The following is a 23,548-nucleotide window of genomic DNA, read 5'->3' on the forward strand; positions in this document are numbered from 1 at the left end:
GGTAAAACTTTTTTAAAGAGAAAACTTAAGTCTAAATTAGGCAGTTGATAATTAATTTTTCAATAAATTAAACAGTTGAAAATTAAGTTAAGTAGGATTTTAACTTAAATATTTATGTAAAGCAGAATAATCATCGAGTTCCTTTTTTAGCCTTAAAATGGTAGAGCAGAAGTAAACAGCCGCAATATTTATACCGACAACTGCGAACCTGAATTTTGTTTTAGTTTAAAATTAATTTTTAGTCGCTTCTAATCTTCCGATCGTCCAAATTTAACTTCTTTTCAGTTTTATATTTAAAAATAATTTCAAAACAGCTGTGGCTAGAGTATATAAATTTATCCGCCACTGTCATAAATATTTGGTAAATTAATCTGGAAGTCAAATTTTGCTGCATCTACTTTTGCATAAACAATCGTTCATGTGTCATTTAACTGTACCCTTTATATTTTACCTGTGCAAAAAATAAACTAAATAAAACTTAGCTTAATTCAAATGATATTAAAAATTTATTTGTGTATGCAATTAGCTTTTGGCATAAATGTTATAATTAATTAAATTTCATGCAAACCGGGTTAAAAATATGGAAAATTTGATCAAACTGATAAATGAGTTCCCCAAAAATTTGATTTAAAATTTTAATACTTATCCGGCTAACCAAATACACAGTACACTTAAGTTTCAACGGAGGTCTTAAATTTCCATTAATTGACGTCGACGTAAGAAAAAAGATGACCCGTTAGCCTTTGTTGTTTTTAGGGCATAGCAAGTCACTGAGGATTAGGTATTTTCCAATGGGACCCGCTTTTTATTCTAAAACCCACCGTCAGATAGAGCCGTGCCGTCAACTCCGTTGACCTCACGACGACGTCTCCTTTCGACGTGGACTTACCGTACTCATTCACCACTCCTAACGCCGTCGACTCTTTTTAACGGAACCCAAAAAACCCTAGAGCTCGGCGATCTCCCTTCTTGATATTGCGCCACGTGTATATCTAACCCCAGCGTGACGTCATTTCTCCCGCGAGAAAAACGGCTGGTCTATTTTATTTATTTATTTCCTTTCTCTCGAGTCATTTCTATTATTTTTGGACCCCTATCTCAAGCTTAAATATCTTTTTTTTTTTTTTTATAAACTAAATATAAAATAAAAATATCACAATACAAATACTTGTAAGTTGAAAAGCCTGTACAACTACTACTTTCTATCTTCGTATTAATTAATTTAGTCATGGAAAAAAAAGAAGTTCAAGAATTGACATTCTTGAACTCCGGTAATTATTTCCTCAAGAATTCCGATCGACTAACTGAGAAATCGATTATGGATCGCGGTAAATCAATGATTCAAGAAGTCGATTTCTTTTCGAGTGATCGGAGTAGTCATGATCATCATCATCATCTTAATCAAGAAATGAAAGATTCATCTTCTTCAGCTCTTGTTGTTGCTGATTCTGTTAACGTAAGGTTTTCAAAATTTTGTGTGTCAATTTGAATTTTGCATGCTTCGTGTACACGTTTACTTGTGATTGACTAATAAGTTTAATTTGGTTTGATGTGTTTTAGACTGGTTTAAATCTCTTGACCTCGAGTTCTGGATTCTCAGAAACAGCTTATGGAAATAAATCCAATATTAATGAAGTGAGTTTTAACTTTAAATATGAATTTAAATTCTTGTTTTTGAAGTAACTACGAGAATTGAAGAATATTTGATTTTTCAGATGAGAAAACTCGAAACGGAGTTGAAGAAATTACACGACGAGAATACGAAGTTACGGAGCATGTTAGATCAGATTACGAGGAGTTACAAAGAGTTACGAGCTCAACTACTGATAGTAATGCAAAAACAAGCACATGGGAACCGAATAGAGCAGGTGATCTATCTTTTTAATTGAGAAAACCTACCTTTTTCTTCAAAGATTAACTAGAAAATATATGGGGATTTATTTTTAATTAATTAAAATTTAAAATCCAAAACAATCTTTATTATCTATAAATAAATCAGTAACGTGCTTCACTTGAATTGGAAACTGTGCATTCTTGATCTGGTATCATCTTTTTAATATCTTAATGCAATCTTTTTACCTATTTCAGCTCTAAATCAACATAATTAGAAACTTTAGAAGTTAAAAAAAAATTCTATATTTGATTAGTAAATTAATTACGTGATCATGTATGTGTACCCTAATCACAAAAACTATGCGATCTTCCACTAGGATCGGAGAAGATTCGTATTGATACTCACAATTTCATTTAATTGTATTTTATTTGTGTGTAGGGGTTCATTTATGACGATGTGATACAGAAAGTTGAATCAAATGGTACATTTAATCCTTTAATGCCTGGCCAACGGTTTATGGACCCACGCCCGTCTGATACATTAGATGTCAACGATGATCCTTCGGTATCTGATGATAATAATAAGACACGAGACGTTTCAGTTTCTCCGGCGAACACTGAAGCTATGTCTCAAGTAAATGGTAAACAAGGTTTTGGAGAAGACGGCGGTGATCAGACTTGCCAAAGTTGGGGAACGCCTAAAGGTCAGAGATTATTAGAACCGGAAAACAAAGGCGGTGGTGATGATCAAGTTCCTTTTAAGAAGGCTAGAGTGTCTGTTAGAGCAAGATCAGAGGCTCCTATGGTAAGCATTTGCACCCACGGTTACTTACTATAAGTCTATTATATAACGGTTATCGATATTTAATTTGTTATATTTTGATAATCAAACTTTTATTTCTAGGCAAAATGTTCATATATATTTATAGTTGTGGTTTATTTGTCAAATATACCATAATTTTAAAATTATATCTATTTGATTCGTCATTTATTCGATATATGTTAAATATACACACAACTCTTTTGAAGTATCAAAACATAACCATTTTGAGATGATGTATATTGTTATTTGAAGTTTTAAGTCATAAGAAGTTGTAGGTATATATTTGCCACGAAAAGACTATATATATCAAACTTACACAATTTTATAAATATAATATAATTGACAAACGGAAAGTAATTGTCGGTATTTAAGAACATTTAAAAAAAAAAGAACATTTAACTTATTTTTATTTTGAAAAAATAATAATTACTGATGTAGCGAGATATGGTTATCCAATTTTTTTGTTTTCGTATAAACAATTAATGGCTTGAATTTCTATAATAACTTTTCATTAATATAAAAATAAAGAGTTTGATTACCAAAATGTATGAATGTTGGAAAGCGCTATTCGATATTTTCAACCGCATTTGTACACTTGAATTAATTAAATAACTTCATTAATTTTAGATTTAATTGATGATTTCAGTAAATAATTATGTGATATAGATTACTGATGGATGTCAATGGAGGAAATATGGTCAAAAAATGGCGAAGGGAAATCCTTGTCCACGTGCATATTATCGTTGCACCATGGCTGCTGGATGTCCAGTTCGTAAGCAGGTGACTCTCATAAATTTCATTGACTAAATGTAATTCAATAATTCAACTAACATTATAGAAAACAAACTTAATTCTAAATTCAATTTGTCATTGGACTCATATATAGGTGCAAAGATGTGCAGAGGACAAGACAATTCTAATCACAACATACGAAGGAAATCACAGTCATCCTCTTCCTCCGGCAGCCACAGCTATGGCTAACACCACATCAGCCGCCGCGGCAATGCTTCTCTCCGGTTCAACCACAAGCAAAGAAGGCCTACCGTTAAAAACCAACACATTCTTCCCTTCGTTTCCTTGTGCTTCAACAATGGCTACTCTATCAGCCTCTGCACCATTTCCAACTATAACTCTCGACTTGACACAGAACCCAAACCCTATGACGCCCTTCTTTCGTGCTCCTCAAGCAACTGCATTTCCTATTCCTTTGCATGGCTGTCCACAATTATTAGGCCACCCTATGTATGTCCCACCTAAGCTACCATCGGCTGCAGCCATTCCGTACCGGCACGCTTCTATGGTTGAGACGGTTAGTGCAGCGATTGCATCTGACCCGAATTTCACTGCTGCCCTAGCAGCAGCGATCTCTTCTATCATTGGTGCACCCAGAAGCAATGATGGAAGCAGCAACAATAGTGCACAAAACGGGTTAACCGGAATAATGCCAGGATCCCCTCAACTTCCTCAATCTTGCACCACTTTCTCCACCAATTAAGAGCAACTACTGGTGTGTGTCTCTGGTCTTTTTTACTTCCTTCTTTCATTTGAGAGGGGGACGATAGCACCGATGAGTATAGACCTTAAATAGATCACCGAATTGTCACTTAACTAGACCGGGATATGTACTGAGATTATTGTGTCGAGTTTTATTCAAGTTGGTTGAGAATTGAATCTTTGTTTTGAGTGTTGTTGATGGCAGTACAACCAGGGTTTTAGAGATGAATACTTTATAATAGTGAGGCCAAAATTGACGAAAATGAAATAATTTGGGCATGGATTTGGGTGATAATATTAATAGGTGGTGATAGATGGTACAAGTGTTATTGCTTAGTATGGTGAGCTATTTGAAAGCTTAGAGTGAGGTGTAAGAATGAACGGTGTATGAAACTAGAATGTGATGTATTTGGTAAAGAATATATAAGTTAATAATTGGAGATATGTAAATAAATAAAGTTCAAATGAGACGTGATGAACAAGAAATATATATTCTTGATGTAAGAGAAATACAATGAGACATCATTTTCTATTATGTTTTTTATATTTATAAATATACCGGTCATATTTTAGACATTTATGATTGTTAAATAAAAAATTTAAAATTTATCAAGACATTGTGATAAAGTAGGCAGAACGTACAAAAAAACTCTCGACTTTTTCTTAAAGTACAAATCAGCCCTTTTACTTTTTTTAGGCACAATCAAGCCCTCGTGTTTTTAAAATTGAACAATTAAACCCTTGTTGTTTTAAAATCGAATAAATAAACTCTTTTAGTTTACTTTTGGAACACTTACTCCCTCAAATTTTAGGTAAATATTTTAAACATTAAAATTATTTTTGAATTTTTTTCCTATATGATTATGACAAATATGTCAGCCATTAACGAGTGTTTCTAATGATGCTGGATGAAAGGGGTTATTTGTTCTTTTTGAAAACAAAAAAAGCTTAATTATACCTCAAAAAAGTAAAAGGGCTGATTTGTACTTTTATGAAAACTATAAGAGTTTTTTTGTACCTTCTGCCGATAAAGTATTATGACACATTTTTTGCATAAGGTAATTATTCCTATTTTTATCTCCAGCAATTTTGTCTGATATGCTGCCCAATACAATTAAAAGAAATAAGAAGAATATCCATTTGTTGCATGTCCAGAATTTGTAGGGTGGTCAGGTCTTCTGCTTTTCAAGTCCAAATTCAAATTTTTATTATTCCTTTATGGGCATGAAATCTAATGAAATGGTACAAATTTAAAGAAAATAAATGCTTAAAGACTTGCAAGCTTTACAACCCCATATTTCATGAATAAGGTTACACTCTTCGTTGGCAGATAAAAGATTCGACGGTAATATTCAGTGGTAACGAAAACTGTCTAAATTCAATGCATCTATTAGTACTAGGTTTTATAAAGAATCAGTCGCAAAACTACGGCTAAGTTCAACCAAACATATGCTACTTATAATACCATAGGAACATCATTGTAAACTAATGTGAAACTCATAGTCAATAGCTTTTAGTTTTTACACTCATATATTATAAATATAGAGAGCTGAAGAACTGCATGTGTTAATGGCGATTGCTTGTTAGCACCTCGAGTTCCTCTTGCTGCTTCAGTGATCTAATGGTGATTTCGGGCCATTCGGTATTTTGACGTCTCCAACATCTTCGTCGGTGATTTGATTTATTGAAGCGTTTGGAGGAACTCTAGGTGCTACCAAGCTTGTTATCATTGTGTAAGCTCTGAGATTATTGCTAGTAAGTTGTTTATCTTCAACGTTACAAAATTATATGTCTAGGCACGGCTCTATCTTCTTAATTTTATATAGGCTAAATGAATTTATTTTCATAAGTTAAGTCAAAAAGATTTGGATTTTTGAAACAATCAAGTTTTGATCATATTTTACATCCGAGCGTTTTACTCTAATGCAGTTTCCAACAATTTTAAAATACAATTTTCAATGGATTTTAAAAGTAATATTACTAATTTCTAAAACAGTTTTCACCAGTTTTTAGATATGGTTTCGGTCAATTTCTAAAAAAATTACTAGTTTTCAACACTTTTAAACAATATTTTGCAATAATTTTTAGGCGAAATAATTTTTTAAATCTGCAATTTTGACCATTTTATCAAATATATCCTATAAAATAATTTGAACATTCTCGTCCCCCAATTAATTTACATATTGGAGTAAATATATACAGCCTTTAATATAAACCTTTTTTAGGCACAAAATTCTCATTTTAATTTCACATAACCTCCTAAACTGAAATGAAAGATTAATTGTGTAAAATAATTATTTATGAAATTTAAAACTTATAAATATAAATTGTAAAAATATGTATAATTAATTTGAAATTTGGTAAGCTAGCCTCAATTTGCAAAATTGATTGATTAGAGTGTTTAAATTATTTTTAAAATATATTTAATAAATAGTCAATGTTGCGGATATAAAAAATCATACTGCCTAATTTTTTTAAAACAATTTCTAAAAACAATTTCTAAAACAATCACTATTAGAAAACAGGCTATTCGCAACGGAACTTCGCGACAGACACTATATCCGTCGCCAATATCATGATTTTGCGACGGATTTGGCGACAGACATCACGTCTGTCGCCAATCCACTTTAGCGACGGGTATTTTCTCGTTGTTCCGTCACTAACATGGCGGGAGCATGGCGGGAGCTTGGAGGGAAAGGATGGCGCTTAAATTTTGGCCAACTTTAGCGACGAAATTCTAATATGTCGCTAAATTTGGCCAAAAATGAAACACGTCATTTCAGTTGACATTTTAGCGACGGATTTTTAAGTCTGTCGCCAAAGTCAGCGACGGATAATCAAATATGTCGCTAATATGCCAACTGAAACGAATCGTTTCATTTAGGTTTAATTTTAGCGACAGATTTAGAAATCTGTCGCTAAAATTAAACCTATTTACAGAAACGAGTTTTCTCCTCCTTCCTTCATCAGTTATTAAAAGTCTCCCCAAAACAAAAGAAAAACTGGCGCCCTCTCCTCACCACCGGCGATTTCCTCTCACCATTGGCGCTCTCCTCCCTCTCCTCACCACCGGCGTTCGCTCTCTCATCTACTCCTCACCACTGGCGTTCTCCTCACCACCGGCGTTCTCTCACTACCGGCTGCCCATTCTTTTTCCCTCCCCCGGCTCAATGTCGTCGTCACTGCTGCCGTTTCTTGCCGCGCGCCGTCCAGTTAGGTAAGTAATATTTATCAATTTATTTACTTTCAGGTAGTTATTTTAATTAATTTGTTACTTTAATTAATTTGTTAATTAATAGTTAGATTAGTTTATATTAATTATGTTTAGGGTAATTTTTAGGTTAAACTGTTAATTAAAATGTTATTGAATTGTTAAATTGTTAGAAAACTAATTAATCTATTAATTATTAATTTACATTTTTTAATTAAATTAAGTAGTTAGTTTAATTGTTAAAACGTGAAATGAATTGTTATATTATTTTTGGTTAATTATTAGTTTAAATTGTTAGATTTTTAATTATTAGGTTAATTAAATAATTATAGATAAATTAATTTATGAAAATTTTAATTACAATTAGTTTACTTAAATTAGTTTATATTATTAACTAGTTTATAATTAGTTAATTATAGTTTATTTTTTTATGAAATTTGATTAATAAAATAGTAAAATTTAATAAATTTAATTAATGATGTAATTATATATTAATTAGGTTTATTTATTTTGGATTAATATTGGCTATATAATAGTTATTATTTAAATGTTAAAAATTGTTGTAATTAGAATGTATTGTGGTTGTTTTGTGTTTTATTTGCATGCATGACTTCTCTGAAAAATGGGTGATGCTCGTTTTTAGGGGAAGTGCTGCTAAAGTTTTTTAGAAAATTAATGTATTTGAAACAAATTCTGTGATAGGTTTGATAGCCGTCAGTTGGTTGCATCGGTCCAACATTCCTTATCGATCGTTTTTATCTGTTGTGGTTCTGCTCTACAATAAGTAAGTACTGTTATTATATTAAATTTTTTATTTATAATTAGTTAATTTATAAACTGTTTAAACCTATATTGACCTCGATTATATTCCCACAGAATAAAATCGTAAACCTAGCCGTAAAGTTCCCGTCCCGTGTGTTCAAGAGATTGAACGACAGGGGATTGTACAGTTTGTACAGTTCGTAAAACTAGTCTGGACATGTCCGCCATACTGGTGGGTCTCGCTCTGCTCTCAAACATATGGATGTGATGGTTTGTTTTAAAATTCAGTAATTAAAATACTTAAATAACGTATTTGCTTTATTTTGATACTAATTAAATTGTATTTTTCTGTTAGGAAAGGGAGCTTGGCCGGAGACCGAGTTCAACGGAGTTGTACACTCGCCTTCACTCCACAAAGTCTGACAAGAAGCCGGTCGACATGCAGGCTCATGATATGACTGTAAGTCCTTATTAAACTTATAATTCTCTAAATTGAATTTAATAATTCGGAAATGACATACTCCCTCTGTCCCAAATTGACAGGCAGTTTAGAAAAAACACGGGTATTAAGAAATTTAAATTCTCTAGATAAAATGAGTTAATATATAAAAAAATACCATACTTACCCTCATTTAATATGGTGACAACTTCTATCTTTTAGTAATTTTTATTGGCTTTCCAAGATATTCCCTATATTTAATGAGGGTATGTTTGACAATTACTTAATAAGATAAATATCTAGTGCCTATAATTTGGGACGGAGGGAGTATTAGATTGAAAATGCTTGTTGGTTAGGTGTTAAATATGTTAGGGTATATTGTTTATTTGAATTTAACAAGTTAGAAATATTATATTATATTGAACACATTTATTGGTTGGATTATATATTATAATTTGCTTGCAGGTTTTCCTGAAAAATGGGTGATGCTCATATTATAGAAGAAATGCTGTCGAAATTTCGTTAGAAATTAGCTTTACTTTTTAATATGTTATGCATTTTTAGTTGTTTTAAAACTAAACTGATATGTTTTTTATTGTTTTGTAGGACGCCATCATTGAGAGGCTTGTTGCTGCGACACAACCTCAGACCGAAGAGGGCAGCTCCTCGAGCCCAACGGCAATGGAAGAGACCCAGATGTTTCTAGACATCGAGGGCACCAACAAGAAAAAACGTGTGTACGGCTTGGGTTCTGCGAGCAGCAGGTACGCCGAGACAATCAGCAGGGTGCAGCGAGGCAGCTCCTCTAGGTCGTCGCAGCAGGCAGACGAGGAGGTCGAGCGCCGTGTGCAGGCCGTCATGCAGGAGGGTCTGCGACTGGCTCATGAGCAGCAGGCGGCGACCATGGCCCAGCTGATCCGTGAGGAGATTGACAGGATGATTCCTAACCTTCCGGCAGAGTTTCGGCCACAGCCCTCACCTACCCCACCAGATGATGACGACACTACAGCTTTGTAGTGTCTTGTTAGCTTATCTTATTATAAACATAATATGTTTTTCTTTTCTTTTTTGATGTTTATATGTATATTTTGATATTTATATATATACATATTTATTTATCCGTTTCAATTGGTTGTGATTTATAAATGAATTGTTATTATTGTATTTAACATGATTAAAACAACTTGGGAAAACAGAAAAAATGGCGGAAAACAGCAGAAATTTGCCCAAAAACTAGTTAATTTGCGACGGACTACATAGGTTTGCGACGGATAAATTCGTCGCAAAAGGCCTCACCCAGGAGACAAAAACTGAGACTTTTACGACGGATACAGTTCGTCGCCGATTAGCGACGGATAAATCCGTCGCAAAAGCCTCAGCTTTTGTCTCCTGGTTGAGGCTTTTTGCGACAAATTTATCCTTCGCAAACCTATGTAGTCCGTCGCAAATATCGTCTCCACATCATATCGTTCGGAGACATATTTGCGACGGAAGATTAGTTTTTGCGACGGAAATTTCCGTCGCAAAATAAGCCACAGACTCGTTATCCTTTTACGACCATAAATGTTGTCTGTCGCAAATCCCCTTTTGCGACGGAAATTAGGGCTTTAGCGAAGGATTATTCCGTCGCTAAAACCCTGTTTTCTAGTAGTGAATTTTAAACAACTTCCTCAAAATAACTTTTAATAATTTCTAAAAATATTGTTGAAGACACCTATTTTTTATATAGGTATAAATTGATAATGGGCTGAAACGTTCAATGATGATTTCTAAAAAAAATTGTCGGGTTGACGAATTTATTGGTCCGCTTCTTTAAATCCAAACTGGTTAGATTAGTGCGTTGTTGTAAAATTAAAGGATTGAAACGTAATTACCTGTAAGTAGCCTATACAAATCAAAAGAGACTGTAGTTTAAGTCCAAGAAATTAAACTAATTATAATATCTTAGAAGTTTGTAACCAATTTGCAAGTTTGACGGACTAAATTGACGTCACCATACCAAATCCTAAGAGTCTCAGAAGTCGTTTTTAATACCAGCAGGCACCAAAATAATTTTTAAACCCTTTTTACGTAGTTTGCAAGATTTATTACAAATTTAATGAATTAAATGGTAATTTTACCTAATCCTAAGTCTAATTAGTCTATCACTTCATATACTTTCACAACCCTTGTTCATCTATAATTCTGACTAACAGAATTTAAACCTAACTTAGACTCTAGGAACTCTAACCCTAAAGTTACCGTTATAAATAGGATTGCTAATTCACCCAGCAAAAGGTCGAATTGGAAGTACAAAAATGGAACACCTAATCCTAGGAACTTAATGTTGGCCGGACCCCTCTCTCTCACACACACACACACTAGTCAATCAAACAACCTAGAAACGCTATGATTACTCAAGAACGCACTGATGTACATCGATCCGAAACTGGATTTCACATTCGGATCACCAGAAAACGAGCCAAAACGACGAACCCCATCGATCGAGCCATGGTAACGCCATGCCCTTGCCATGGTCCCGTACAGTTCTTCCTTTCCAGTCCCTCCCAAATCTTCATTACGTAGATTTTGTACCGTTTTTGTGTTTTTAGGTTCGTTTGAACCCAGAATTGAGCCCCATTTGAGGCTGCTGACTTGTAATTAGTTGTGCGATTTGTTTATAATCTATAATGGGCCAATACCAATTTATTACGGGCCTAGAAGCCTAAATTTATAATATGTCATGCCATCCAAACCTTGAAGCCCAAGCCCGACTAGCCAACAATTTTCATACGCGATTTCAGATTTGTTCGAATTCGGAATCGACCGCGGTTTAAACTAGTGGATCCGTATCGACAAGACGAAGAACTTCCGTGTTCTGACCGAAACCAAATTCCGACCGAAACCAAATTCCGACCACACAAACTACCAGACAGATGAGTGCTAGACATTTCGGGTCTACAAATTTAAAAAGTATATCTAAGCTTATATGTATATCAACTGTGTGTGGGAATGTTTATGTTCTAAACTTTAAAACTGAAAACTAATGACTTATCCTAATACAATTTTAATTGGCTATTTAAAGGCATCTAGAATTTTAAAATAAAGTTAACTCATGTCTTGATCCAAGTCGGTTCTGTTTCTTGTTATTCGATTGGCCTTCGGTCTGTTTCGATCCAGCCCGCCTCAAGTTTGATGCGTTTACAAATAAACAGACTGAGTAGAAATCGTGGCCTGCTCGCCTAGCATCAAGCCTGTTCGGCGAGCAGGCTGTTCTTTTCCTTCTTGTGCTCGTTGAGCACAACACTAAAAAATGTCATCATGGTGCTTTTTTGAAGGCTTTTCACAAGGGTGAAACCAGTCCGATTTTACCAAAAACAGGGTAAAAATATTATGCTTTCGTAAATTTAAACTTTTTAATATTTCTTTTTTTCTCAATGATGATAATCAACTTTTGAGAGTCTCGACTGTTAATTTTTAAATATGGAGTCTTGGTTCAAATTTACATTGTTTTAATGTTCTTAAAAATGTATTAACCATCCAAATTAGGCTTATATTGGCTGTTCTGCCTACTTCATTTAATGAATTTGTAGCTTTTGAAAAGGAGAAAAAGAATGGGAGCGTTAAAAGTTGAAAGTCTAGTTTGTACACGTCATCACACACGACATTTCCTCAAGAACCATTAAGAACCGTCAGATCAATAAATCAGATCTACAATTGGCCGTTCAAATTTCAAAACACTGAGCATTCGACCGTTGGAGAAGTCCCCAGTCCTTCCATAATTCTTTTCTGTTCTGCATCAACTTCAAGACAGCAAAACAAGCTTAAACCTATAGCCGTTTAATGACAATGCTCCATGCCAATATTTTTTAATTTTATCTAATTTTCTTTAAACTGTTAAATTATTAACACAGAACCCCTCATTACCCACTGCTTCGTTATTAATTTGCATCATAAAAACTGCAATTTTTATTCACACTAATTTAAGAAAGAAATCAAATGAAACGCCATGGATGGCAACGACCTCTCCACCCATTACAGGTTTTTCTTGAATTCTGCATTCTTTTTTCTTTTCTTTTCTTGAATTCTTGATCGCGGTTTTGGTAATTACTTATATGCGATATTGTATACTTGCAATTTTAATGCGACTGCAGATGGTGGGAATGGGAGTTTACAGTTTCCTTATCGTGGCGTTTTATACATTTCTTGGACTGTTTCTTGGGAACAGAATTGCTGAAATTACAGTCACTACAATCTTTACTTCTGTGGTAATATATCAAAGATTTTGTGTTGTTTTCGGACAACTTTACGTTGTTCTAATTAGAGTTCGTTGGTCTGTTTTTTTCAGGCCCTTTCGGTGATGTTCCTATTCGTTAGGTGCACGGCCATTGACACGACTGATAGAACCAGTTTTAGGAAGAAGAAATCAGCTAAATCCAATGGGGTTTTGAAGTTAAATTATGGGTTTATCTTGAGTCAAATAGTTATTAGGTTTTTTAGGAGGCTCGAGAGAAAGATTCTTAGGACTTTTATAAGGAGAAAATATCTTGATCCTTTGAAAACTCATGCTCAAATGGAGCCTTTGCTACCGTTTCCCCTTGTACTCAAAGATGATTCAATTGCGCCAGACCCGAAAGATGATGAGATCTCTTATTGCTCACTCTGTGATTTTGAGGTAGGCAATGTATCATCATCATATTGCACGAAACTTCTCGCATATGAAACTCCGAAAATCTATGCTATTTTTGATAAATATTGTTTTGTTATTTTCTATTTCCGCATTTCCATTTCAGTGTTTTTGTATCCATACTATATAGAGTCAACGATCATTCGTTTATAGTTTGTAGAAGCAAACATAATTGTGTATGTGTATCAGGTGAAGAAGCATAGCAAGCATTGTAGGACCTGCAACAAGTGTGTTGAAGGGTTTGATCACCATTGTAGGGTACGGATTTGGTGTTTTGATTGATTAATGTCGATAAAAATGTACATGAACTCATTTTGTTTTGTTGTCCAGTGGCTCAACAACTGTGTTGGCAAAAGAAACTACACAACATTCATTCTACTAATGATATCTGTCTTGTTAATGGTTAGTAACTTTTACTATGTTTCTACTGTTGGAGATCAAATTTTACTGTCTCGGTTTTGATGAATTTGTGGTTACTCGTACAGTTAATTATAGAAGGAGGAACTGCATTGGCCATATTCATAAGGTGTTTTGCAGATAAGAAGGGGATAGAAATGGAACTACAGAGGAAGCTATATGTAGACTTCCCGAGATGGGCTCTTGCTACAATTTCGGTAAATATTTTAGCTGAAAGATTTTGATCTGAAGATGGATCTGTTGCTCATCATCAACTTGACACTATGGTTACAGGTTTTGTTGGTTCTGATGACAGCTTATAGTTCAGCAGCCATGGGACAACTTTTCCTTTTTCATGTCGTTCTCATTCGCAAGGTAATTATATCTGTTTCCTTGTAAAGCTAAGTCAATGATTTGGTTTGGTTAATGAATAGTGAGGTAAAGAAATAACTTGATGACGAAGAAACTATGTTGCACAAAAACTTGTCGAGTCCTACATTTCAGCATTTTCCGTTTCTATTTCCGTTCCACATAGCTAAGAAACATTACTACTAGTTTCAGTTCCTGATAGATAATATTTTCCAACAGGGAATGAGAACTTATGACTATATCCTAGCTATGAAAGAAGAAAGCCAATCAATGGAACTAGATGATTCATTTGATGATTCAGATTTCTCTTCAGACTCTGATTTCGACTCACCTGAAAAGCCAACATTTGTTTCACGGTTTATATGCAGAGGACGTAGAGGAAATCAGGTTTATATTACAGGGACAATCTTAATTTTGTGCTTAAAGAAGGGATAAATTGATAACCTGAACTCAAAATGGTGTTCATTTATTTGCAGAAACCGATACGGCTTTCCATTAGAATAGATAAGGATGATCCTCAGCCTTCCTCCGTAAACAACAAGAAACAAGGCTTCCGTGTGAGCATCAATCCGTGGAAGCTCATAATGCTGAGCGGAGAGAAAGCTTTACTAGCAGCTGAGAAGGCCAGAGAAAGGATAACAAAACAAATGCCACCAGTACAACAACATTCAATAAAGCCTCTACCTTTAGAGACAAAATATGGACCTATGATGAACCCAGACAAGAATAATGCCGTTATGGGATCAGGCTTAACACCTCTTATTATCAAAGGAAGGGGTCCGGGGTCCCCAGGAAGGTTTTCAAGTCCAAGACGGCGATTTTCTGGTTCTTCTCCGGCTATGTTTTCGAGCGACATTGTTCCATCGCCAAAACAGAAGTACAGAAGCAGTTTCGACTTGAAGTTGACTGAGGTTTCCAAGGAGCTTGAAACATACATTTCTAGACAGGTTTTATGTTCCGTCATAAAGAAGGATGCATGTGAGGCATCTCCTATTTAATTATTCGATATCTCAACCTTTGAGAAAAAAAATTTCATTGATTAATTTGAATGTGTATTCCAGCAAAGTGAAATTCAAACCAATACTTGTATGTTAATTTGTTCTACAGATCTCTATTTTGGAATGACTTGGGTGTATTCTGTAAGCATTTTGGCTGCATTTCAGAGGAAACTAGAGCCTGAAAGGACGAAAATCTCAGAAATTTGTTTATTCTGTGGAAAAATATCTGTACAGGAGTGTTACCTTCCAGGAAATAGACGAGATCAGGCTCCTTAATTCACAAGATTGTAGAATTACATAGAAAAAATGTATTCAATATCAAAAAAGATACAAACAAAAAATAAACCATATAGGACTATGTGAAAGAACAGACTACATTGTGTGTTTTGAAAAATATAACTCTATTTTTACTATTGAATATATCAATCACTCAATTATTCGTTACTGCACACAAAGTTACAGGAAAAATCATTTCTCAATGCTCTCACAAGTCAACACTGCCAAATCAGCAACTTCACTCTATTCTTATGTCAGCAAGATCATTTCTTTTCCATGGCCATGAGCAGCTGTGTTGAGAAATGGCAAGAATCGAACTGAATTGAGTGTTTGCAAATGTACGTAAAGTCGTAAATTGACTGCTGAACGAATAATAAACTTTCTGTAATTTTACCAAGATAGCAGCCAATTACCTCTGTTTTGGTATCTTGAATTTAGCAAAGAACTTGATAGATGGTAGCAATTCGAGTAATGATCAGGGGAGATTTTCTCCCTGAGAGGCTCACAAATTTCTGGAGATACCGACTCAGAATATCCTTCGATATATGAGCACTTCCAGGGAGACTCGGAGGTTACATTGAGGGTAATGTTCGATAGGCAGATGTCACGAAAAGAGTCCACTTCTATACCTTCCAGAGTGCCTGCATAGTTAATGTTATCTCCTCTGACATCTTCAAAAGTTATCTGCTCTATTATCGGAAAAGCTTCGGGATCATAATGCCCATCTGGGTGTTCCCCATAACGACCAGTGAACATTATAGCTACTTTCACGTCAATCAAGGTTACATTTGAAACATGAATGTTTCTCACGTAGCCTCCCCTTCCTGGAGATGTCTTTATCCTAATACCTGTATGTGAACCGTAAAACAGAAGATTTTCAGCATGAACTTCAGATACACCACCAGACATTTCGCTTCCAATAGCAATCCCTGCACTTGATCGAGTTTGTCCAACCAGCCGACGAATTGTGATGTTTCTGCAAGGGCGGCCATATGATATTCCATACTCATCCCACCCACTTTTGATGGCTATTAGATCATCCCCGGTGCTGATGAAGCAGTCCTCAATGCACACATCATCAGAAGAATCTGAATGCATTTAGATGAATGGATAAGAAACCTAAGGAATTAGTTGAAGCAAGTACATGGAAATGGTTGTTTGCAGTTTCATAGAAATATTATTTCTTCTCCGTATGGCTGGTTCCTCAACATTTTGAAAATTATCCGAGTTACATTAGCACAAACTTAGTTTCTAACTCAAAGCAGACTAAAATATTCTGTCAAGTTTATTTTACGTAATTTGCATTTTAAAACTTTATTACTTGCCATATACGAATAATGTAGGAACTTGTTTTCAACCGGCAGAGAAAAGTTACCTGGATCAATCCCATCAGTATTGGGCGAATCAAGCGGGGCACGGATTGTAACATTTTGGATAACAACTGTGCTGTTCATCCAGAAAAACAATCTCAACTCTTCCCCATAATCCAGTGAAGTTTCACTTTTGCACAGTTCTATAATGGTAATGTACGAACTTCAAGACCAGCAAACGAGGAAAGGAACAAACCTGCAGTAAACAGGATGGATTGTCCAGAATGGCGAATTTATGAAAGTCAGATTTGAGATAACTATCCCAGACGAGTTCATCAATTCCACCAGATGAGGCCGCGTATAATTTAGAGTTTCAGTTTTAAACCATGTCCACCAAATGCTGCCTTGACCATCAATAGTTCCATTATCACCTGCATGGAGAAATCAGTAATTAATTTTAGATAAAGAAACTTGACAAGTATGGACAATTTGCATCGACATCACGAACCTGTTATAACAACATCTGTCAAATTGCGGCCATAAATGAGGCTTCGATGCCTTCCACCAGGCAACTCCCGCCCTCGGCCATATGATGGAAGAGCATCAACAACTGGCCAATCATCAGAATTCTGGAATTGGCAGGTCAAGCATTTTAATATTATGAGCCAAAATATCATAAATATGGCCCCAGAGTCACAAGAGAGAGCACTGTAGGGGCTCAACTTGAACAAGTGGATAGCAATGAGGCACCGAAAACACAGATTCGCTGTCATTCTTGCATTAATTAGCATATGAACTCCATGGAGCCCTAAATTACTTAAATTTCAAATAAAAACAACTCCCTGGCATGCACATTAATTACATGCTTATCATAACTACTGCAAATGAATGTGAGAACTTACAGTTGATCCAAGAATCACTGCATCTTTATCTAACCACAGTGTCAGATGACTGATAAGATCAAAGCTTCCTGTCAGCCACCGGCCAGCCGGAACAAACAACTTGGCACCGCCCTTATCAGCAAACGAATTAAGATAAAAGATAGCATTTTGAAACGCTTTCGTGTTGAGCGTCACCCCATCTCCAACTGCACCAAACTCCGTAATCGTAACACTGTGAGGCCGAATATCATCAGCATTACCCCATTTGCAATGCAAATCGCCGCTGATAAGCCACAGAACATCACAGAACAGTACAAAAACCAGAAGCAAATCCACTAACTGAAAGAAAAAAAGAAAAAGAATCATAATTTACTACATACAAACATGAGATCTGATTATTACAGTCTCATTCCTCAACTTTCCAAAACTCTGATCACTAAACACAATTAGTAACTAAAAAAACACTGAAGAAACTGCAGATTACACAGCTCTAAAGCACAATTCAAATACAAAAGTTGATAGATTTGATAACATACTACATTTAGAAACAAAAACCAACAAAGCCCATTACTATAATTCAGCAGAATTAAGATCCCATGATGAGTAAAAATAGATCATAAAGAATGAGAAGACTCACAGTAAAAGATCTCCTCATAAGACTGAAATGTTGAATAATTTAAGTTTCCCTTTAGAGACCAGGCAAGAAAAGAAAAGAAAGCAGCTTTAATAATGTATTTCACCTTTGGCAGATAGTAAGCAAGAAAACTGAAGGATCTTGATTCTTAACTCTTAATTCTTGATCACCCACCAAGATCTCACTATGTGATGGGGATTAGTGAGTGTTGAGAGAAAAATAAAACGAAGACCACTCAATCAAGAAAAGAAAATAATTGACAGTGACCTCTACTGCCAGCCAAAAATGAAGCAGTAGGTCCCTCCCTGTTCCTTCATTCATTCATTCATTCATTTTTTTTCTTTCTCATTACCATTACTATTTACACACTCTGTTTTTTCTTGTTCAAGATTATGAACTCCAACCCAATAATCTTGGACAGCCGACAAAGAAAAGGAAAATCTAAACAGTTCGACGAGAATTGAAGTTGGGTTTGATTCTGTTTTGAATTTGGCCAATCAAAAGTGGAGTGAGAGTGATGAGTAGAGAAGCGAGTTGTTGCATAGAAATAGGACAGTTCTGTTCGTCTTCTTCGGGTTTTCTTGGTTTTGTCTGTCTTGGTAAGTGGTAACTATTTTTCAAGATTCCAGTTAAAAAGGTAAAACCTTTGTAAACTCCGTCTCAGAGGAACTTATGGTAAAACACCAATCAAAACACTTCTTAGAAACTCTCAAAAAAACAGTAGAATATTTTCCTTTTTTTATAAACTGGAATTTTAAAGGCATATAAGCTGGAGGTAAGGTTTTTTCAAAAGTGCAGTTTAGCTCTTTTTTATTTTTCGGGCACAATTAAACCTTTACGGTTTTTCTATCGAACAAAAAGCTCTTCCGTCCATATTGTTGTTAATTGATGACGTTGCCTTTGGAAAAAGAATTAAAAAAATACTTAATGTTTAAAATATTTAGCAATTTTATATTTCTAAAAAAAATTAACATATTTTCAACTTCTCTTCCTAATTAACTCTGATTAATTAAATTTTTATTAAAATCAATTAAAATACAATTAAATCAAATAAAATACAATCAAATCTAATTAAATCATACAAAATCCAATTAACAAAAATACAATTAAACTAATCAAAATATGATTAAACCAATCAAACTCAATGAATTAATAGAAACTCAAATAAAAAAAATTATTAGAACCTATTTCGAAAACCACTGACCCCAAAACCATCGTCAGTCCCAAAATCATCATCAGTTCGAAAACTACCGTCAGCACGGGTCTGTTGTTCTCAGGTGAGAACAGGCCACGACCTTTAGTCACTACTAGAAAACAGGTGTTTAGCGACGGATATTTCCGTCGCTAAACACCTGAGATCCGTCGCTAATTACAATTAGCGACGGATTACCGACGGACTCCGTCCGTCGGTAGATTTTGGGTCGCTAATTGTAATAGCGACCCAAAACACTGTCTGTCGCCAACTTACCGACCGAATATTCCGTCGGTAAGTTGGAGGAAAAAGGTCGGTAAATTGGTCGGCCAGCCGACCAATTTTCTGACGGAATTACCGACGGACTTTCCGTCGCTAACTTGGCGACGGAAAGTCCGTCGGTAATTCCGTCGCTGTTTCTTGCAATTGGCGACGGAAAATTCCGTCGCCAATTGCAAGAAACAGTCGTGTCATGTTAATTTAGCGACGGAAAATTCGTCGCTAAAGTTAAAACAGGTAGTCGCTAAATTACCTATTTTTTGCAAAATTTTATTTTTTTACGGCTTATTTTCATATTTTTTCTGTTATTCGTTAGACCTGTTAAATATACCATTCACATACATAAGAAACAATAAATATATATAACCAAATCCGTAATATATATATATATATATATATATATAAACGTCAAAAAGCATACAAAAAACATTAATATTAAAGTATACGAACAAAAAACATAAATATGTCCAAGTGTATCACAAGCCTACTCTAAACTGGTGGTGTCATCAGCAGGAGGGGGTGGGGGTGGTGGGAACTGCGGGCGTAACTCGGGTGGGAGTGTAGTCATCAGCCGCGCAAGCTCAATACGGATCCGCTCGTCGAAACCCGCCTCCACACTATGGATCCGCTGCTCGACCCGCTCTTCGAAACCCGCCTCCACAGTACGAATCCGCTGCTCGAGCCGCTCCTCAACCTCCCTAGCAATACGCTGCTCTATGTCCTCAGTACTAACGTTCCCCTGCTGGGATGATCCGCCGCGGCGCAATCGGCTAGCGCTGCTCTGGCCGATGTAGGATGCTGAAGCCGATCCAATACCGTAGACTCGCTGCTTCTTGATTGCCTCGAGAGACAAAAACAGCTCGTTCTCGTCGATCGGCTCTGGAGTCGACGAACTCCCTTCTCCAGCTGCCTGAGACTGTGTTGCTGCAGCAAGCTCTGCCTGAAAACGGTCCTGAGATTTAAAAAATACAAATTTTTAAATTAGTTAAACCTACATTTCTAACTAAAATTGGGCAGCATTTTGTCTATAATTTTATCATCACCCATTTTTCAGGGACATCCTGCAAAAACTACAGACACTCTGTTCAACTATAAGTAACAGCAATCACAACACCCACAACAAACACGTAAACATCCTATAAACAACGTCTATATAATTAAAGTTATATATAAGTCATATTAAACAGTCACTTAAGGTTAAAATAAACTTACATTTTTGTCCTTTGATCTCTTGTCAACAAAGACAGTCCGATCTGCTTTGGTCAGGTGCAACCGTACATGCAACTCAGCCAAAGTGGGCTCTCGACCAAGCTCCTCAGTCTATTATATGAAATGAACAAATTAATTAATAGATAAACAAAATATTTAACACGATTATTAATATTAAAAACATACCATAACTGTCTTATGCCTCGTAGCCGATCGCGATCCTGCGGTATGTCGAACAGGTCCGGTGCCAGCTCCGGACGGCTCACTCATCCGATTAGCTCGTGCTATATCGGACTTTTTCTTAGCCTCAGCAGTATCCCAGTCTCGCTTCCATAACGCCCAAGTATCAGCACTAACACTGCCCTCTTTTTTATCCGGCTTCATGTTGTGGAGAGTATCTTTATACCGATTGCCCGCATGTCGGTAGAAGACCCCTCTAATCAGATCCTCAGGGTAGGTCGGGTCCCAGCAAAAACCCTTCTGCAAACCATTAAAAAATAAATATAATTAGAAATCAAAAAGAAAGTTAAACATATATTTAAAATTTTAAATATTTAACAACCTTGAACTCCTCGAAGTAGAAGCCCTTATGCTCTGCTGTAATCTTCTTCCACGAGGAACCCTCAGCAAACCATCTAGATCGGAAAATGGGCAAGATCGCCCTAGATGCTGTCCCGCTGTCGTTCCTGCTATCCAGTAATTTTTCTCTGCACATTACAAAAACACTTAGTTTTCACATTTTTTAAATTAAATTATTTTTAAAAAAAAAGTTGTCAATCATACCTTGCAGCATCTGGTGTAACTCTACTCTCCCAGTCTCGTCCGTCGCTGGTGGCTGGCCCTGTGGTTGCGGCTGTCTCGCCGCTCTCCGCGGCGCAGGTCTAGCAGCTAGCACCTGCTGCTCAGCCCCGGGATCCGAGTCCTCAGGGGCATCCTGCTCTGGGTCGCCGCGTCCACGTCCGCGTCCCTGAACTGTATCCCTACCGCGGCCTCGGCCGGCAGAAGAACCACCTGAACCTCTCATATCTGCAAAAAAGATTACAAAAAAATATTCGACAAGAAAAAAATAAACACAACTATTATAAAAACCATAACACATAATTTATTAACAAAATAAAGTTACCACATCAACAAATGTAAATAAAAGTCAAAATTCTACATAAATGACACTTAAACGAATCATGCAATTTCTATATTATCTGCCGCTCCAATGTCTTCATCGTCTGATGAAGATGGTGGATAATCATCTTCCGTCTCCACTAATGGAGGGTTGTGTAATGCAGCCTCGTCCGCCTCGCCATTCGGATCAACTAAATTTGTCGGTTCTTTATTTGTTATGACATCGAGCAGATGATCTACACTATCATCTTGGAAAGTTGGAACAGTTGTTTCAGGCATGTCTATCTCAGAGCGAGCTTTTATCTTGCATACTGCCCACCAGTCTTTTTTGTCTCGCCTTTTACTAGGATAAGGTAAGTAATGTACTTGATCGGACTGTTCAGCTAAAATGAAGGGTTCATATTTGTTGTACCTCTTTCTGTGATTAACATCCACTATGTTATACCGAGGATGGGCTAACATACCAACTTTTTTCGTAGGATCAAACCAATTACATTTAAATAAGACCGTCCTTTTTATCGGTAGAGCTGGATACTCTAACTCGATAATGTCAGTCAACACTCCATAAAAGTCGCTTTCAGCCGGGCCGTAGAGTGATCCTTTTACACAAACTCCGCTATTCATTGTAACCCGATCCTCCCCATATTCTTCAGTATTGAATTTAAACCCGTTCACACAATACCCCTTGAATGTTTTGACCGATCTAAGCGGTCCTTCTGCAAGACTTAGAATATAGGGATTGGTACAGACAGTTTGGTCTTTCACCTGTAGCACAATTATTTATACGGATCAACACGATAATATATACAACTACGACGATAAAACAACATAAATACTTACATATTGCTCGAACCAAAAGGCGAATTCACTCTCCAACTTGACTACAACTTCGGTCTGTGTGATTTCGGGGTTGATTTCATACAACTCGCCTTCAAAAACTCTATTTACAAGAATACGAGCGAATTAAGACAAATTGTATAAAATTCTTCAATATTGAACTTAAATGTGGATATGAAGACATACTCTCTGAAAGGTTCGATTTCAGTGCAATTCAGAAGGATATAGCTTCGGGCAGCATTATATTCAGCATCATCCAGATATCTGTTCCGAGAAGCACCTATAGGTCGCCCTTTCGGTTTGAAAATGGATAATCTGTCGACATCATCATCAACGTCCATTTCGCAAACTTCATTTCTTTGCATCCGACGTGGTAGCATCGGATCACCATCCTTGAAATAGAAAGATGCAAATTTTGCTGTTTCCTCTAATAAATATCCGCTGCTGATGCTTCCTTCCACTCTGCCTTTATTCGAGACCTTATTTTTGAGTTTTCTCAGGTATCTGCATAATCAAATAATTAGTTCATGCATGTACCAACCACTCGATCGATGAAATAGAACTGTAGATGTAGTACCTTTCAAACGGATACATCCAACGATACTGAACAGGTCCTGCCATCATAGCTTCGTATGGAAGGTGTACGGGGAGATGTTCCATCGAATTAAAAAAAACTCGGTGGAAAAATACGTTCCAACTTGCACAGTATCTTCGGGATATCAAGATCCAATCTCTCAAGATCTGCCTTTTTCAGCGATGTGGCAGTTAATTCTCTGAAGAAGATACTTAGCTCTGTTAAAGGCTCCCACACTTCGGGCGG

General features: G+C 36.0%; 4 protein-coding genes across 5 annotated transcripts; 2 read left to right on the plus strand and 2 right to left on the minus strand.

Moving 5' to 3' along the window:
* The first annotated feature begins 1,151 nt into the window (after nucleotides 1-1,151).
* Nucleotides 1,152-4,685, plus strand: LOC126685699 (probable WRKY transcription factor 47). The gene is made up of 6 exons (XM_050379625.2): nucleotides 1,152-1,456; nucleotides 1,561-1,635; nucleotides 1,716-1,868; nucleotides 2,273-2,638; nucleotides 3,323-3,436; nucleotides 3,543-4,685. The coding sequence occupies exons 1-6, from the start codon at nucleotides 1,229-1,231 to the stop codon at nucleotides 4,149-4,151; spliced, it is 1,545 nt and encodes a 514-aa protein (XP_050235582.1). The 5' UTR covers nucleotides 1,152-1,228; the 3' UTR covers nucleotides 4,152-4,685.
* A 7,586-nt stretch (nucleotides 4,686-12,271) lies between these two features.
* On the plus strand, nucleotides 12,272-15,101 carry LOC126686766 (protein S-acyltransferase 18). Its single transcript, XM_050380994.2, has 9 exons — nucleotides 12,272-12,582; nucleotides 12,696-12,809; nucleotides 12,890-13,216; nucleotides 13,418-13,486; nucleotides 13,559-13,630; nucleotides 13,714-13,842; nucleotides 13,919-13,999; nucleotides 14,213-14,380; nucleotides 14,470-15,101. Exons 1-9 carry the CDS (start codon nucleotides 12,541-12,543, stop codon nucleotides 14,989-14,991), a joined length of 1,524 nt encoding a protein of 507 aa, XP_050236951.1. The 5' UTR covers nucleotides 12,272-12,540; the 3' UTR covers nucleotides 14,992-15,101.
* Nucleotides 15,102-15,284: 183 nt separating this feature from the next.
* LOC126686768 (probable polygalacturonase) lies at nucleotides 15,285-18,771 on the minus strand. Of its 2 annotated transcripts, none has more exons than XM_050380995.2 (7): nucleotides 18,096-18,771; nucleotides 17,480-17,797; nucleotides 17,086-17,206; nucleotides 16,834-17,008; nucleotides 16,643-16,713; nucleotides 15,681-16,355; nucleotides 15,285-15,584 (listed from the first exon to the last, which is right to left on the minus strand). In XM_050380995.2, the coding sequence occupies exons 1-7, from the start codon at nucleotides 18,111-18,113 to the stop codon at nucleotides 15,517-15,519; spliced, it is 1,446 nt and encodes a 481-aa protein (XP_050236952.1). In that variant the 5' UTR covers nucleotides 18,114-18,771; the 3' UTR covers nucleotides 15,285-15,516. The 2 variants fall into 2 exon arrangements, with proteins under 2 accessions (XP_050236952.1, XP_050236953.1); XM_050380996.2 differs by having other exon boundaries at nucleotides 15,285-15,557; nucleotides 18,096-18,770.
* A 3,180-nt stretch (nucleotides 18,772-21,951) lies between these two features.
* LOC126687834 (uncharacterized) lies at nucleotides 21,952-23,092 on the minus strand. The gene is made up of 3 exons (XM_050382391.1): nucleotides 22,915-23,092; nucleotides 22,732-22,831; nucleotides 21,952-22,656 (listed from the first exon to the last, which is right to left on the minus strand). The coding sequence occupies exons 1-3, from the start codon at nucleotides 23,067-23,069 to the stop codon at nucleotides 21,952-21,954; spliced, it is 960 nt and encodes a 319-aa protein (XP_050238348.1). The 5' UTR covers nucleotides 23,070-23,092.
* Nucleotides 23,093-23,548: the final 456 nt, after the last annotated feature.

The sequence above is a fragment of the Mercurialis annua genome, linkage group LG6 (genome assembly GCF_937616625.2).
Source record: "Mercurialis annua linkage group LG6, ddMerAnnu1.2, whole genome shotgun sequence".
Classification (NCBI taxonomy): domain Eukaryota; kingdom Viridiplantae; phylum Streptophyta; class Magnoliopsida; order Malpighiales; family Euphorbiaceae; genus Mercurialis; species Mercurialis annua.